At 41.3% G+C, this 16,891-nt stretch overlaps 1 protein-coding gene across 4 annotated transcripts in view; it reads left to right on the forward strand.

Moving 5' to 3' along the window:
- The window catches only part of SMAP1 (small ArfGAP 1), a 157,436-nt gene that overhangs the window by 78,414 nt on the left and 62,131 nt on the right, over positions 1-16,891 (forward strand). For 3 of the 4 annotated variants that reach the window (XM_082634167.1, XM_082634168.1, XM_082634170.1), the window contains 2 exons: positions 4,140-4,215; positions 13,596-13,676. In XM_082634167.1, coding sequence (XP_082490293.1) covers positions 4,140-4,215; positions 13,596-13,676 — 157 coding nt within the window. The remainder of the gene's footprint in view (positions 1-4,139; positions 4,216-13,595; positions 13,677-16,891) is intronic. The other variant, XM_082634169.1, reaches the window with a different exon arrangement.

Here is a 16,891-nt window from a genome sequence, read left to right on the forward strand (position 1 = left end):
AGGGTTTTTTTAAAAAAATCATAAACAGTAACCAGACTCAGCTATATTTGAATTATTTATTTAAAATACACTAAGTATAAATTAAGATTTCACGGATATCTGTCATTTCTGAAAATTCACACAACATATCATTTCATCAGATGTTAGTATTGTTTTTCACTCCAAAAGATTGTATACTTAAAATGTTTGCCTTTTTCAAATTCGGTATTTATAAAACCATCATAGTTTTCAATATTTTAGTTTTACAGTGGTGGTTAAATTATTTTATATACTTTATTTTTAATCTTAATGATTAGTTTCCTAAAACTAAATTTTGGTCATAAACAACAATCTTTCCTTTGTCATAAACATTTCATAAATGAGAGTATTAAAATCTTTCCAGGCTTTAATATGTAGTACACTTGAGGGACTTCCCTGGTGGTCCAGTGGCTAAGACTCTGCGCTCCCAATGCAGGGGACCCGGGTTCAATCTCTGTTCCGGGAACTAGATCCCATGTGCATGCCGCAACTAAGAGTCCACATGCTGCAACTAAGACCCAGCGCAGCCAAAATAAATGAGTAAATATTAAAAAAATATGTACACTTTAAACAATATCCAAAATAGACTGTTGTTTCTATCTTTAAGGAGGAAAAATATCAGTGTTGTTCATCTCCCAGATATTTAAACATAAAAATTATACTTTAAGAATTTAGGGGCTTCCCTGGTGGCACAGTGGTTGAGACTCTGCCTGCCAATGCAGGGGACATGGGTTCGAGCTCTGGTCTGGGAAGATCCCACATGCTGCGGAGCAACTAGGCCCGTGAGCCACAACTACTGAGCCTGCGCGTCTGGAGCCTGTGCTCCACAACAAGAGAGGCCGTGATAGTGAGAGGCCTGCACACTGTGATAAAGAGTGGCCCCTGGGCTTCCCTGGTGGCGCAGTGGTTGAGAGTCCGCCTGCTGATGCAGGGGACACGGGTTCGTGCCCCGGTCTGGGAAGATCCCACATGCCGCGGAGTGGTTGGGCCTGTGAGCCGTGGCCACTGAGCCTGCGCATCCGGAGAGGCCACAACAGTGAGAGGCCCGCGTACCACAAAAGAAAACAAAACAAAACAAAAAAAAAGAGTGGCCCCCACTTGCCGCAACTAGAGGAAGCCCTTGTACAGAAACGAAGACCCAACACAGCCAAAAATAAATAAATAAATTAATTAATTTAAAAAAAAAGAATTTAGATTTCCAAATTTTTCTTAGTTAAGAAATAACTATGCATATTATATGTAATATTTATATCTAGAAATAAATATAATTACTTTTTAAAAAATAGTATACAATTTTTAAAAACAGTAAACATATTTCCTATCATCTAGAGTGGAAATGACATCAGTCTAAGTAAATTCTGTTTTCTCTTCCCTGTTGTGGTGGTAAATAGTTGTCTCTGCAGTGAAAGTTGCTCAATACACCGCATTCACACACCTCATCCAAAGGGCCTGTTTTTTTGATTGTTTCATTTTTTCCTGTTAGAAAAATAGAATAATGTAATATTGAACATGGATTTACAGTCATGTGCGAACTTAACATTTAGCTTATTTACATGTGAAATAGTTGGAATAAATAACATTCTTGCACTTTATGAAAATCTTGGGGTGTTTTGGTAATTTTTTGGTACTGGCTGCCAAAATGTTCACATATCTAAATAAATAATCAGCCTCTGACAGCTCCGGGGCCTTTCACTAAAGGGTCTGCAAGGCTACCTTGAAAATAAAAGGCACTCTCCACATTTAACCTTCTTCTCTAGATTTGAAAGCATTTATTATCATTAGCAGAAATAAATGACTGATTCACAAATGAACTTGTGATGACCAGTACCATTCTGAAAAAAGTGGAAGTCAGACATTCTGGTTTCGAATCATCACAACTCTCCGTTTCTTGTACTGTAGAATCCCAGAGAACTTCTTAAACTTTCTGTGCCTGGTTTTAGTTGTAAAATGGCACCTACCTCATAGTTTACGAGGACAGAAGGAGATAAAGTACCTTTCACGTGCTCAATTTATAAAAATCCATCTTTACAAATGGCTTTCAGTTATTCAGCTTACTTAATAAATTGAACGTTTAGATTTTCTGCCTTACTTGCCCTCCCTGGCCCCTTTGGAGTGCTTTCTTTTATTTTTTTTTATTTTTTTATTTTTTTGTGGTATGCGGGCCTCTCACTGTTGTGGCCTCTCCCGCTGCGGAGCACAGGCTCCGGACGCGCCCGCTCAGCGGCCATGGCTCACGGGCCCAGCCACTCCACGGCATGTGGGATCTTCCCAGACTGGGGCACGAACCCATGTCCCCTGCATCGGCAGGCGGACTCTCAACCACTGCGCCACCAGGGAAGCCCTGGAGTGCTTTCTTTTAATACCCACTGTATACTGGTCTGTCAACTCTTCCTGTTACCTGTGGCCTCAACTGTCAATTTAAAGAGCTTTTATTTATTTCTAATAAGGAGCTTTTGACTGAAAATGTATTGTTTTACTGCTTCAGGTAACTTTTCTTTGAACAGGATGTCTTAACCTGGGGATCTACAGAGAGATTGTATTTCAGTGTAATTCATTTCCTTTGTAATTCTACGTATTTTATTTTATGCATTTATTTTAAGGGTTTTTTTTTAAGTGCATTCCTTTTAAAAAAAATTAATTTATATTTTGGCTGCGTTGGGTCTTCGTTGCTATGCGTGAGCTTTCACTAGTTGTGAGCGGGGGCTACTCTTCGTTGTGGTGTGTGGGCTTCTCATTGCGGTGGCTTCTTGTTGCGGAGCATGGGCTCTAGGCGTGCTGGCTTCAGTAGTTGTGGCACATGGGCTCAGAAGTTGTGGCTCGCGGGCTCTAGAGCACAGGCTCAGTAGTTGTGGTGCACGGGCTTAGTTGCTCCGTGGCATGTGGGAACTTCCCGGAGCAGGGCTTGAACCTGTGTCCCCCTGCATTGGCAGGTGGATTCTTAACCACTGCGCCACCAGGGAAGTCCCTTTTTTTAAGGCTTTTATTTGTTTTTATTAAGTCAGTGCCCAATTTATACTATTTTATGCATTTAAAAGCACTATCTCCACAGGCTTTACTTGACTATCAAAGAGGTTCATGGTACTAAAAAATTAACACGTTACGAATCCCTGATGGAAGAAGTCCCATTTTAGTAGAATATGGTAAAGCCATGGTTGTTGGACTGCTAAGAGAAGTCATCTCTGCAAGATGACTCAGGGCTGTTGGATCCCACTAGAAATGACTCACCTATCAACAGGTAGGGCTGGTCCCCCCAACTTCAGAAAATGGAATAGTTCTCACCTTGGTTTTAGCTTCTTGACTTCTCCGTTTCTAGAAGCTTTGCAGGAAAAAAAATAGCCACTGTTCTTCTAATATACAGAGAATCTTCTCTGATACAATCAGAGGCAGCCATGTATGGTGGAAGGGACATAAGTATTGAAATCACAATTGTTTAATCTTTCCAAGTTGCTGATTCTTCATCTATGATGTGGAAATTATAATATGCACATTACAGTGTTGAGGAAGGATTAAAGGAAAAAACTATGGACAGGGACTTCCCTGGTGGCGCAGTGGTTAAGAATCCACCTGCCAATGCAGGGGACATGGTTTGAGCCCTGGTCCGGGAAGATCCCACATGCCAAGGAGCAATTGAGCCCGTGCTCCACAATGAAGAGAAGCCCCCGCTTGCTGCAACTAGAGAAAGCCCGCACGCAGCAACAAAGACCCAGCACAGCCACAAAAAAAAACTATGGACAGTGCACAGCACACAGTGTCTGGTACGCTGTGGTTACTGCATGGGCGTTAGTTCCTTTACTTACACTGAGAATCTAAAATGAACATTAAGTGAATTTAGAGCCGAGTCAGGGTAGAGGGCTGTGGAGCGTGGTGGAACTGAGAAATATGGTTACTTACTTTTCTTTTTAGAATCAGGTTGAGTGGGGAAAATTTCCTGAAAGAGATAGACTCTTTGGCAGAAAGAAAAGTAGGTTGCAGAATTTAGTTGCAGAAATAGTGTGTGAGTAAAATACAGACCAGAGAGTAGGAAAATTGAATTTAAAGTCTAGGCTTTGTGGAGACGAATGAATCAAGGGGAGCGTACGTGTCACTGAACTTGTGCTTTTCCTTAAGTTATCTGTTTTCAGAGCAGTGGAATTTTTCATCAGAGATAAATATGAAAAGAAGAAATACTACGATAAAAATGCTATAGCTATTACAAATGTAAGTAAAATCTTCATCTCTATTGCCAATTGATGCTTGTTGAGTAGATCTGGAACTTTTAACATACGATACAGCTCTGTTTATTTATTGTAAAAATGTGCTAGTTACATACTTAAAAATTTTGAATATTGGAAGTTTTTGTCACATAATGTTAATGAGCTTTCACAAAGCAGAACCCTTGATTCAGAAAGGAGCGTATTCTATGTAAGAGTCTAATAACTGCTTAAGTGGCATTTAATTAAGTTAATTTTATGAAATTTGCAAAAAGATAAAGTCACTAATTGAAAAATGGAGGAGAGATCATTATTTTAACTAGATTCGGGAAATGAATGAAAAAGGAAAATCTGTCTTCTTTTAAGGGTTTTGGTGGATCTGTCCAGATATAAGTTTATTAAAATATGGCATTTTAATTGGTTATTATCAAGTATTATCAAGTAATAGTTGAGACCTTACTGTAGTGATCAAATATGTAATGTCACTGATCCTTTTTAAGTTTTCTTTTCTGATTAAATTTTCCTATCCCAGTTAAATGCTGTTTAAGGCTAATTATCTTTATTGCTGCAGTCATTTTTTAAGTCTTTGATTCCTAGATTAATAATAAAGCTATAAGCCAGTTAATTGTGTGGCTAGTTCATCTGTCAGGCAATTTAGAGACAATAATTTCCTCTCATTTTGCATATAAGCTGGTTTTCCTTTTCAGTCCATATGGAGAAGCAGTATACTAAAAACTTCAACCAAATACGAACAAAGTAAGGATATTGTAATACATGGTCTCTGACCATTAAAAAAAATCTTTTAAAACAATGTTTAAAGTATGATTAATGTATATTTTGGAGCAAAGGTACCCTTGATAGAGTTTAGGCTGCATTTACGGTGGGTGTAGGAGAGGAAATCTCTTGAAAGATCAGTAAAAATAGACAGTACTGGGAGTGATGCTTAGCACATCCATGAAATTAAGTTTACTTACAGCATTGTGGGGGAAAAAGGACAAACTTTAAAGCATAAGTAATATATTTTCATATGAAATTTTAAGAAATCATTTTAAAATACAGGGTGTGTAAACGAGGGGTGGGAATTTTGGTGGCCATCTTAGAATTCTCTTGCCACGGGGACACAGAATGAGTCGGCCCTCCCTGGTGTTCCTTAATGAATGAATGATAGGGGACATTTGAAACACTGAGCACAGAACTTGTCCTGTCTGTGCGCCCCTCACTCCCCCTTAAGTAGTAGTGCAACACAGCTGGCGACGCTGATCCGGTGAGTTCTTAGGAGATCTAGCAGGTGTCGAGCAGATGAGGTTGAGCTCTGCCATATTGTTTGCCCTTTTCCAGCAGCACCTTTTCTCTGTTCCCCTCTCCCCACCCTTCCTCTTCCCCCCTCTCCCCCGCCTCTTCTTCCCCTCCCCCCCACCCCCTCCCTTCCCCCACCACATACTTCCATCCTCACGTGATTCATTTGCTATTATAATCATCAAAAAGAAAATCTGTTGCACCAGGAAAATGTATAGGTAACCCTAACTATTTAACCCTTACCCCTGACTGGCTCCTTTTTGTCTTGGAAAAACAGCTAATAGTGGTTGGGAGTGGGTAGCTTTAAAATGAGCGCTCACTTGTTCTTGTTTCAGTTTATCTTACATATTTCTTGCCTCCTTTGCCACTTCTCATCCCTCACAAGTAACCTCTTGAACTCAGTTTGAGTACATGCTTGACTTTGCATCGCACAAAGGTTTTAATTCTCCAGTCTGAATTTCACATGATTACTATTCCACTCAGTTGCCATATAATTGAGTATTATATAAAAGTTTAAAACCAGGAAAACTTTCACTTATTTTGTTTTATATGTGTGTATGTATATATGTATGTACACACATATATGTATGTACACACATATATGTATAAAGACTAGTATTTAGTACAACAAAAGTAAAATTAAATCCATTATTTCAACTTAGAAACTGTGGAAACAGTGTTTCTGTACTGTATTATAATAAAAGAGCTAGCCCTAGTAATTTCATTAAACTCTGTTTACAGTTAACTGGTGATTATATAATTCATTAAGATAAATGAGCAATAATTTTAAGACAGTGTGAATTGCAATAAATTTTAAGATGTCCTTCCTGATAGGGATGAGAAACTTAGATGATGAATGATCAGGTGGTGATTTACGATTACCCTGAAATAGCAGTTTCAAGTTGGGCTTTTGTTTTTACTTCCTTTTGTTACAATTTTAGTTTCCTCTTCTGTGGAATAGGGATGATCATGGTATCTACTTTTGATAGGATTCTTACGGGAGTTAAATAAGGTAGGGCCTGCTGCATTTCTGTTGAGTGCCTGGCACATGAGCGCTTAATAAATAGAAGCTCCTGGGAGGAGCGCCTGGCGGGGAGGGAGGAGGGGCAGGAGCAAAGGGATCCAAGCGCAGGGGCAGGTGAGGGTTAGAATGGCCACACTCACACGCTGCCTGCCGAGAGGCTGTATCTCCCTTGGCACCATTGACTTGAGTTCTGTTGGATTAATACTGCCACATTTTAGTCAGCCCTTTTTAAATTATGGGCTGCCAGGCGACTGATGTGGCAATTAAAGGACTTCTATTTGAAATTTCTCCAGAATTCTGCATTTCTTAGTGACATCCAATGATTTTAAAGTTAGCCTATTAAAATTCAGGCTTCTTCTACATATCTGGTGGCTATGGTTACTTAGTTAAGCTTGTCAAAAAGTCTTGTAACTCTCCTACTGATGAGTTTAATTGATGGTTTCTTTTGTATGACTTTAGTTCAGTAAATGTATTTTCAGCTTTTGTACCTAACACATACCATGGAAGGTAATTTGCTTTGGAAACTATATTTTTTAAATGATTTCTCAAATCCTGAAAAAGTTAAGCTTCACAGTATATTGAAAGGTCATGAGACAGCCCATTTGAGAACTGCTGTGATAAAATCTTCACTTGGAAAATATATTCAAGAATTTCCAAAATGGGTTTGAAGTGATGTATTGCTTGCAGTTAATCCATAAGGTATTTTTCAGCATTTTGGAGCACCAGATTTTTATTATAACATTATTCTGTCAAAAAGGGTGAGAGAGTAAAAAGAAAAAAATCATCAAGAAAATAATGTGATCTTTTCTTGAAAAGATAGATGAGCATTTTGCCTTACTACCTTCAAATAATCGTACTGGTATTTTTAGAATACTTGATACTTTTTCACCTTATCCTGGAATGTGGTAGTTGGAAACCTATTTTACCAGGTCAGTTTTCCTTTTGCAGTAGGTGCTTTTTGTACACTTGGATTGCTCTGGGAGTTTCTTCGGTGGTGGCCTAGAGAAGAACCTCTGGTCTTAAGAATAATTGAAGGGAGGACGTTAGCTCCTATTCCCGAAGGAGATCTTTACTGGGTTCCCACTGCGTGTTCTCTCATGGCTGGGGGTGGGGGAGAGAAGGGTGGGGAATAGAGGGACAGTCAAACATGACAACTGCCTTTGCCAGCGCCACCAATTCCCAGCGCCATTTTCAAGGTCAAAGTCTTGTCCTCTCTCTCTATAAAAGTACTGGAATCCAGTGAAATGGAATTATCATCTAGTTACAAAATAAATTCTGAATTTGACAATGAGTGTATTATTGGGTTGGCCAAAAAGTGCCTTCGGTTTTTAAGTAAAAATAAAAGACACATTTGTCATTTTCACCAAGAACTTTATTGAACAACGTATTCACCCTTCTGTTCCACTACCTTCTGCCATTTTTTAGGCAACTTCATAATTCCATCTTCCCAAAACTTTTTATCTTTTTGAGCAAAGGACTGTTCCAGATGCCTTTTACAGTCTTCCAGGGAATTGATTTTTTCCATTAAGAGAATTCTGTAAAGACCAAAATAAATGGAAATCCGAATGTTCAGTGTCTGGTGAATACAGCGGATGAATCAGAACTTCCTAGCCAAGCTATAACAGTTTTTGCCTGGTCATCAAAGAGACGTGGTCTTGTGTTATCCTGGTGGAAGATTATGCGTTTTCTGCTGACTAATTCTGGACGCTTTTCGTCAAGTGCTGCTTTCAGTTGGTCTAATTGGGAGCAGTACTTGTTGGAATGATTCGTTTGGTTTTTTGGAAGGAGCTCATTATGGAGGACTCCCTTCCAGTCCCACCATAAACACAACATCACCTTCTTTGGATGAAGACTGGCCTTTGATGTGGTTGGTGGTGGTTCATTTCCCTTGCCCCATGCTTTCTTCCATTCCTCATTATTGTACAGTATCCACTTTTCATCGCCCGTCACAATTTGTTTTAAAAACGGAACATTTTCATTACGTTTCAGTAGGGAATGGCATGCAGAAATATGGTCAAGAAGGTTTTCTTCCATTAACTTACGTGGAACCCAAGCATCAAGGTGATGAACATAACCAAGCTGGTGCAGATGATTTTCAATGCTTGATCTGGATATTTTGAGTATGTCGGCTGTCTCCCGCGTGGTATAATGTTGGTTGTTCTCAATTAATGTCTCGATTTGATTGCTGTCAACTTCAACTGGTCTACACAACCGTGGAGCATCGTCCAGTGAGAAATCTCCAGCATGAAATTTCACAAACCACTTTTTTGACATGTTCAGTCAGTCGCAGCACCTTCTCCATACACTGCACAAATCTTTTTTTGTGTTTCAGTTGCGTTTTCACCTTTCTTGAAATAATAAAGCATAATGTGCCGAAAATGATGCTTTTTTTCTTCTATCTTCAGTATTAAAATGGTTATGCAGAAGTTCACCAATTTTGATGTTTTTTTAAATGCACACTGATGTGACAGCTGTCACATACAATCTAACAAAATTGTTTTGAATGAAGTTAAAGGCAACTAAGCGCTACTAGAGACATCTTGCAGAAGAAACTGAACGAATCTTTTGGCCAACCCAATAGATAACTTCCATGAGATTTCAGAGAAGTATGTGAGCAAGCCAGTGCCCTTTCAGAGGACAGTGACAACTGCTGCCGTGGGGCCTCCTTTTGGTTGTGCCTCTGAGATGCTCTCATCCTCCTGTTTCCTTTCTGTCACTTAAAAAAAAATTTATTGAGACCTGTTGAATGCCACATGCTGGAGATGCTGAACAGAATAGAAACAACGTCTGTCTCAGAGAACTTCGGATGAACAAAGAATACCGATAAGGAATCGCCTCTGTACTGGACATCACGTGATCATGTCTGCCAGAGGGAAGCGTTGTAGGAGACTGGAGGATGAAGGGACACTTCCTGGAGGAGGCCATGTCAGGACGGGTGGGACCCGCTGGGAGCATGGGTGCTTCCCGCAGAGGAAGCAGCAGGAGCAGAGACCCCTGGAGGCTGGGGCAGAGACTGGAGCACTGGCACCAGAGGAGTCGCGTGTGGCTAGATGCCTGGTCGCAGGTCAGGGAAGGAGGGGACAGGCAGAGGACCTGTGGTCTAGTTAAGGGGTTTAGACTCTGGCCTCGTATAATGTGTGTGAACTGTTCAAGCCTCCTAAGTAGGGCTAGGTGGTGATCACCTTTGCATCTGCTATCATCACAGTCTGCAGAAGAGCAAGACTTGGGCAAGGAGACCCGTGAGGAGTGCTAATCCAGGTGCTGGAGGCCGGTGGGTTCCTGCTGGTGGTTAGTGCAGGTGTGGTGGGCGGCGCTTTTGAGAGATTTGGAAGGAACACAGGAGCACCTGGTTGTTCTTGCCTCTGCGTTTTTTTCTTTCCTCCTCCCACCTGCCTTTTGCTTCTCCCCCATCTCTCTGTTCTGCCGTGTCTCTTGCTTCCAGCCGAAGCAAGACGTGTAGACTCCAGTTCTTCATTCCTTGCTCGCGTGACGGAGCTTACCCTGCTCATCGACTTTTAAAAAAATCAATGTTACTGAGGTAGAATTTACATACAATAAAAGGCAGGCAGTTCAAGTTATAGTTCAGTGAGTTTTGGAAAATAAATACTCTGTGTAACCACGACCACAGTTGATGGGCATGTAGACCCTTTCACCCTTTCACTCCAGAAGGTTGCTTTGTGCCCCTGGCCTCCCACCCCTGGCCCAGGCAGCCGCTGATCTGCTCTTTACCATGGTAGATTGTACTTGTCTCTGCTGGAGCTTCATATGAATGGTATCATACCCTGTTTACTCTTTGGTGTCTTGGTTCTTTCAGCATGTTTCTGAAATTCACCCCTGATTTCATGTGTACTATTAGACCATCCCTTTTTTATTGGCTGATAGTAGTTTGATTTATGGGTACACCAGTCTGTTCACATTCACCTGTGGATTTGTCTGTTGACTTTTCAGATGTGTTTCCTACTGAACAAGCATCTCTGTTTCTTCCTAGCTGGAACGTAGTATTAATGCTTTTTTATTTTTGCATTAAAATGCTTTGTTAAATGACTGATATTTATTGAATAGTTTTATGTTGCTCCTTCTGAATTTTAAAAGTGGCCAAATCAGTTTATCATCCTCTGGAAGGGAGAACGAGCACTTTTACAGTGAATTATGTTGGATTAGTAACACTTGACATATTAAGTGTCCCTATTCCTCTCTTACATTTTTATGTTCAGCTTTTACATGAATTTGGGCAAATATGGTCTTTATGATACAGGTTATTATCTTAAATGATTTTATGTGCTTTTTCTAATCTCTTGTTTTCTACATAGCTCTAGCAAGTAAATGTCCAGTGGGATAAACCAGCTTTGAAGCTGGGCTTTAAGGCACAGTTTGTCTATTTTAATATTTTCTTCTATGTGTAATTTCAGTCAGTAGTTACTGAATGGCTAGTTTGCATACTTTTAGCAGAGCTAACAGTGTGCCAGGGGAAAACGCCCCTAAAGATTATGGGCTTCTCGGAGATAAACCCATGCACATATGGTCACCTTATCTTTGATAAAGGAGGCAGGAATGTACAGTGGAGAAAGGACAGCCTCTTCAATAAGTGGTGCTGGGAAAACTGGACACAGACATGTAAAAGAATGAGATTAGAACACTACCTAACAGCAAACACAAAAATAAATTCCAAATGGATTAAAGACCTAAATGTAAGGCCAGAAACTATCAAACTCTTAGAGGAAAACATAGGCAGAACACTCTATGACATCAATCACAGCAAGATCCTTTTGGACCCACCTCCTAGAGGAATGGAAATAAAAACAAAAATAAACAAATGGGACCTAATGAAACTTAAAAGCTTTTGCACAGCAAAGGAAACCATAAAAAAGATGAAAAGACAACCCTCAGAATGGAAGAAAATATTTGCAAATGAAGCAACTGACAAAGGATTAATCTCCAAAATTTACAAGCAGCTCATGCAGCTCAATAACCAAAAAACAACCCAATCCAGAAATGGGCAGAAGACCTAAATAGACATTTCTCCACAGAAGATATACAGACTGCCAACAAACACATGAAAGATTGCTCAACATCATTAATCATTAGAGAAATGCAAATCAAAACTACAATGAGATATCATCTCACACCAGTCAGAATGGCCATCATCAAATCTAGAAACAATAAATGCTGGAGAGGGTGTGGAGAAAAGGGAACACTCTTGCACTGCTGGTGGGAATGTGAACTGGTACAGCCACTATGGAGAACAGTATGGAGGTTCCTTAAAAAACTACAAATAGAACTACCATATGACCCAGCAATCCCACTACTGGTCATATACCCTGAGAAAACCATAATTCAAAAAGAGTCATGTACCACAATGTTCATTACAGCTCTATTTACAATAGCCTGGAGATGTAAACAACCTAATTGTCCATCATTGGATGAATGGATAAAGAAGATGTGGCACATATATACAATGGAATATTACTCAGCCATAAAAAGAAAAGAAATTGAGCTATTTGTAATGAGGTGGATGGACCTAGAGTCTGCCATACAGAGTGAAGTAAGTCAGAAAGAGAAAGACAAATACCATATGCTAACACATATATATGGAATTTAAGAAAAAAAAAATGTCATGAAGAACCTAGGGGTAAGACAGGAATAAAGACACAGACCTACTAGAGAATGGACTTGAGGATATGGGGAGGGGGAAGGGTAAGCTGTGACAAAGCGAAAGAGAGGCATGGACATATATACACTAGCAAACATAAGGTAGATAGCTAGTGGGAAGCAGCCGCATAGCACAGGGAGATCAGCTCAGTGCTTTGTGACCACCTAGAGGTGTGGGATAGGGAGGGTGGGAGGGAGGGAGACACAAGAGGGAAGAGATATGGGAACATATGTATATGTATAACTGATTCACTTAGTTATAAAGCAGAAACTAACACACCATCGTAAAGCAATTATACTCCAATAAAGATGTAAAAATAAAAATAATAATAAATGAAATTCCAAGCGTAAAAAAAAAAAGGTTATGAGCTTGGGTTGTGAGTCAAGAATTGCAGCTGTAACTAACTCAGTAACAAGCAGATTTGAATGAGGACTTGTCATCTCACACTGTTATTTTGACATTGCATAATGACCTTTCTATAATCACACCTCTTATTTTTAAAGATTCCTCGTAGGCACTCTTGGTATGATAGGGCAATATAGAGATGTCAGTTTTATGGCTCCAAAGATCTACTACGTAGTTTGTAAACGTATTTCAGTTACATTTTGGCAGTAAAGAGGGCAGGAAGATAACGCGTACATTAAAGTGATGAACTACGCATGTAGGAATTGGGTAGGAAGATGTGTGAAAAGGCTTTTAGATGAAACTGTCTCCATGTATAAATTGCCTTAGCTGCATATGTAACTGTCTCATGGTGCTTTGGGGTAATTCAGCCAGTGCAGCCCTGGAGATGGTGTCTGTGTGCATGGAGCTTAAGGAAGGAAGTGTAGGAGTGGCTTCACGATAAGTCTTGTCTGCTGCTCAGCTGTTATGCTCCATTAATCCACTCTTTTTCTCCCATCCTTCTTTCTGTTTTCTTAAACAGCTGATTAAAACTTGAGTTGACTTTTACTGTTTCAGCTCTATGTTATTTTCCATCCTTGAAGCAGTTACGGTCAGTAAGAGCAAGAGCTCACTCGTGCTCCCCGGCCACTTGGAACGGTGTGTCTTCACTCCTCAGAGCACGAGCACTTCGGCAGTAATGCTGATGGAAAGAGAACCACCAGAGACGCTGAATTGTTTTTCACATACTTGGTTGGGGGATGATCTTGTCTGAGTGCATTTTATATTTTATGTCATAGTGAAATCCATTTTAAGTCATACACTCCTCTACAGTAAATACTTTTACTTATAGAAATTCCACAGGGAAGTATTTAGAGAGCAAGACTTTTTTCTTGATGCATTATTTTCATTTCACATACTTCTGAGTGCTTCTGTATCTCTGAAATACGCGAGTGTGTGTTTCTTTCCTGTGCCTGTAATTCTGATTATCTTCTTTTTGTTTTTTTTCTCCTGGCTTTCCATCTGCATTCCGCAGATTTCCTCCTCTGATGCTCCTCTTCAGCCTTTGGTATCCTCTCCTTCTCTACAAGCTGCTGTGGAGAAGAACAGATTGGAGGTATGGTAGTGTTTTAGCCTCATTCCACAGCACTCGGCGGTAAATGTGCCATCGTTTGGGCGGCTGTAACAGTTGTTGATGTTTTGAATGGTCTCCAGTATTAAAAATGTTAAATACAACAAGAGTACTTTTCTATGCCACAGGTAGGATCACAGGGTTTTAATCTGCATTTGATTTCAGAAGGACTATTGTTACCGTAGATATATCTCAACATTTAATAAGCAGTTAGTTTGTTGTTGTTTCCATTACCACCTTACGCTTAAAGGAGCTTTTCTATAGTTGCTCTTGAATTCTTTGATTTATTAGGAAGGGTTTTGGTTAAAAATGTTTTCTTTCTATGATTCTGTTATTATAAGCACTTGAAGAAAGTTAATGTCAAGTTTCTTTTTTTAAACAATAGTATCCACCACATAGATGAAATGTAGGAGTGTAGAATCATCAGTGATAGTTGTTGTCATGTGTGTGGGGTAGGGGTGGTTAGGGTGCATGGTACTCTGCCATTATGGATTTTTAAAGTCATGCCTACCAATATTTGAAGGTTTTTAATTTTTTTGACTGTGTATCTTTTTGTTGTTGTCCTCCTGACCTTAGTGAATTAGTTTGAGACATCCTTTCAACTCACACTGTTTCTGTGTCTCCTCCTTGATAAATGGTGTGCTTGACATGGGGGATACAAAGGTAAATAAGGTGTGTCTCCCTGCCCTGGAGCAGCTTCCGTCTAACAGGAAAACAGAGAACTTTACAGAGGTTTCCGGCGCGACAGAACGTGTGCTGCGATCGCCGTACGCTCGTGGCTGCTCTGAGTGCAGCAGGCGTCCTTCTGATGCGTCTTACGCTCTTCATAAACGTTAGTTGTGAGGACTAGGACACAGTGCAAGCAGAGGAGGCATCTTGTGGAAAAAAGCCTGTGGGCAGAGCAGGATGATTGGGGATTTGCGGGGAGAAAGACGTGGCTGGGACACGCGTGGGACGGGAAGAGAGGTGGAGAGGAGTCCTCCTGTGAGGCTGCTGGCGCGTTTCCCTGGCCCTTTGATGAGTTTCGGGGGTAGAAGGAGAGTCCAGATCGGATTTTCAGGTCGTAGCACTCTGCTTCACTGTCTCTGGAGAGCCAGCTTCGTGCTGATGGATGTGGAAAGGCTTGAGGACCTGTTGCGCTGGTCCATGAATAAATGGTGAGAGGGGTGCCAAAGTGGAGACAGGGAGTGAAAGGGTGAGCGCAGCTGACAGAGATCTCGAGAAGGTCGAGTCTGTGGGGCTTGTGATCAGTGGGCTGTGGAGGCGCTTTGGTAGCCTGGATGACTCCTGGCTTCAGGCCCGAGCACCTCAGTAGATGATGGCGCTGTCCAGTGAGAAGGGATCTGGGCTGAGGAGGAGGAGCGGGTATGAGGAGAGAGCAGGGAGGGGCGGGATTAAACGCCGGGTGACGGCGGGACGTCTGGGTGTCTGGTCTGGGCTTGGATGCCCAGGCCCGTAGGCCAGAGGAGAGATCCGGGTCGGAGAAGGGGGGAGGGGGCGGCAGGCCGGGGACAGCCATGAGAGTGGAAAGCTGGGTGCACTGAAGAGTCAGCAGAGCGAGGGGAGGTCCCCGGGACAGCGGGGGACAGTTTGGAGCAAGAAGGGCATGGTTGGAGGTGAACAGGCTTTAGTGGTCAGAGTGTTGTAGGGGTCAGAGGTCAGCAGGCAGGCCCAGGGAAGAAGCACCGCAGGAGGGCGGAGGTGGCCGCGGGGAGGTGGAAGGATGGCAGCGACGCCTGGTTCAGAGGGTGGAAACCCTCAGTTGCCGTGTCTGTGCTGTGTGGTGCCTGCCACCAGGTCCTAGAAAGCAGGGGTCTGATCCAGCCGAGCACGAATCATCGTGCCTGATGGCATTTAGGCCCTGGGGAGCCCCACAGGACAGCCCACTAGAATGTGTCTTTGTGCTTTCTTTCTCTTACCCTGTTAAACTTTCTATTTTTATGTATGTTTTCTAATGTGTATAATATAGTGCTGTATGTGCTTTATAAATACATACATACATGTGGTAGAGTATATATGCTCCCAACTTTTTTTTTTTTTTTTTTTTTTTTGCGGCACGTGGGCCTCTCACTGTTGTGGCCTCTCCCGTTGCGGAGCACAGGCTCCGGACGTGCAGGCTCAGCGGCCATGGCTCACGGGCCCAGCCGCTCCGCCACATGTGGGATCTTTCCGGACTGGGGCACGAACCCGTGTCCCCTGCATCGGCAGGCGGACTCTCAGCCACTGCGCCACCAGGGAAGCCCTAGAGACCGTATCTTTAATTAAATCACTCAAGTGTAGTTTCATTATAATGAACCCAAGATGTACTTCTCTCTGTCTTGTAGGACATGAACATTTATTCCAGTTTTCTTTTGCAGGAGGTCTCCTGTTTCACTACATCATTTGGATATATAGTAACCAAGTTTCAGGAACTACCATTTTACAATACCAAACACCACTGTAAAAATTAAGTTAGACAATAAGGTGCTTATCACAGTGCCTGGCCCATAGGACCTTTAATTATATCTCTTACGTTATGGCCTAGATTCCGGGTGTTGGCTTTCTTGATTTACAAATAGCAAAAATTCTACTCTTGAGAGAGGTGGTGTCAAACACCCTTTTCAAGGCACTGGTGCAAATGCGACCTCTGGGCATTTTGACTAAGTTTCATGTGTTTATTATTCTGCCTTTTCTAGGTTCACCAGTTTGTCTTCCGTGTTTGCTGCCAGGGAGCTAGGTCAGCACTCAGTTGCAGTATCACCAGTTCTAGGTTTCTAGGCGTCTTTTCCCTCTACATGCCTTATGAATGCTCTTTGTTTAATCTTTACTTCATTTTCCTTTTTTTGGCATCTTTATGGACCTTAAGTTTTTATTATTATATCCTACTTCAACCTACTTGGAAATTGTGAACATTATAATACCCTTATAGTTTATCTAGACTGGGTTGGATTAAATATGCCAACTAGTCAGCTGGCTCTGGTCTCCAACCACTATCTCCAACATTCTTTTCATGAGAAAATTATTGTATTTGCACTTTTAAAAATCACAACACTGTGGTAACAGACCACATTTTTGTGTTATTTTAAAAAATTAAAGTGTTTTTACCCTTTTCTCCTCATGTTTACAGGTTGTAATTGGTCTTCATCTGTGTGATAAAGAATTCTGTTCCATCAGTTAGTTTGCTTTTTCTTTGTATTCAAATTTCAACTTTATGGTTGCTG

Source organism: Mesoplodon mirus (genome assembly GCF_964341445.2).
Source record: "Mesoplodon mirus genome assembly, chromosome: 10".
Classification (NCBI taxonomy): Eukaryota; Metazoa; Chordata; class Mammalia; order Artiodactyla; family Ziphiidae; genus Mesoplodon; species Mesoplodon mirus.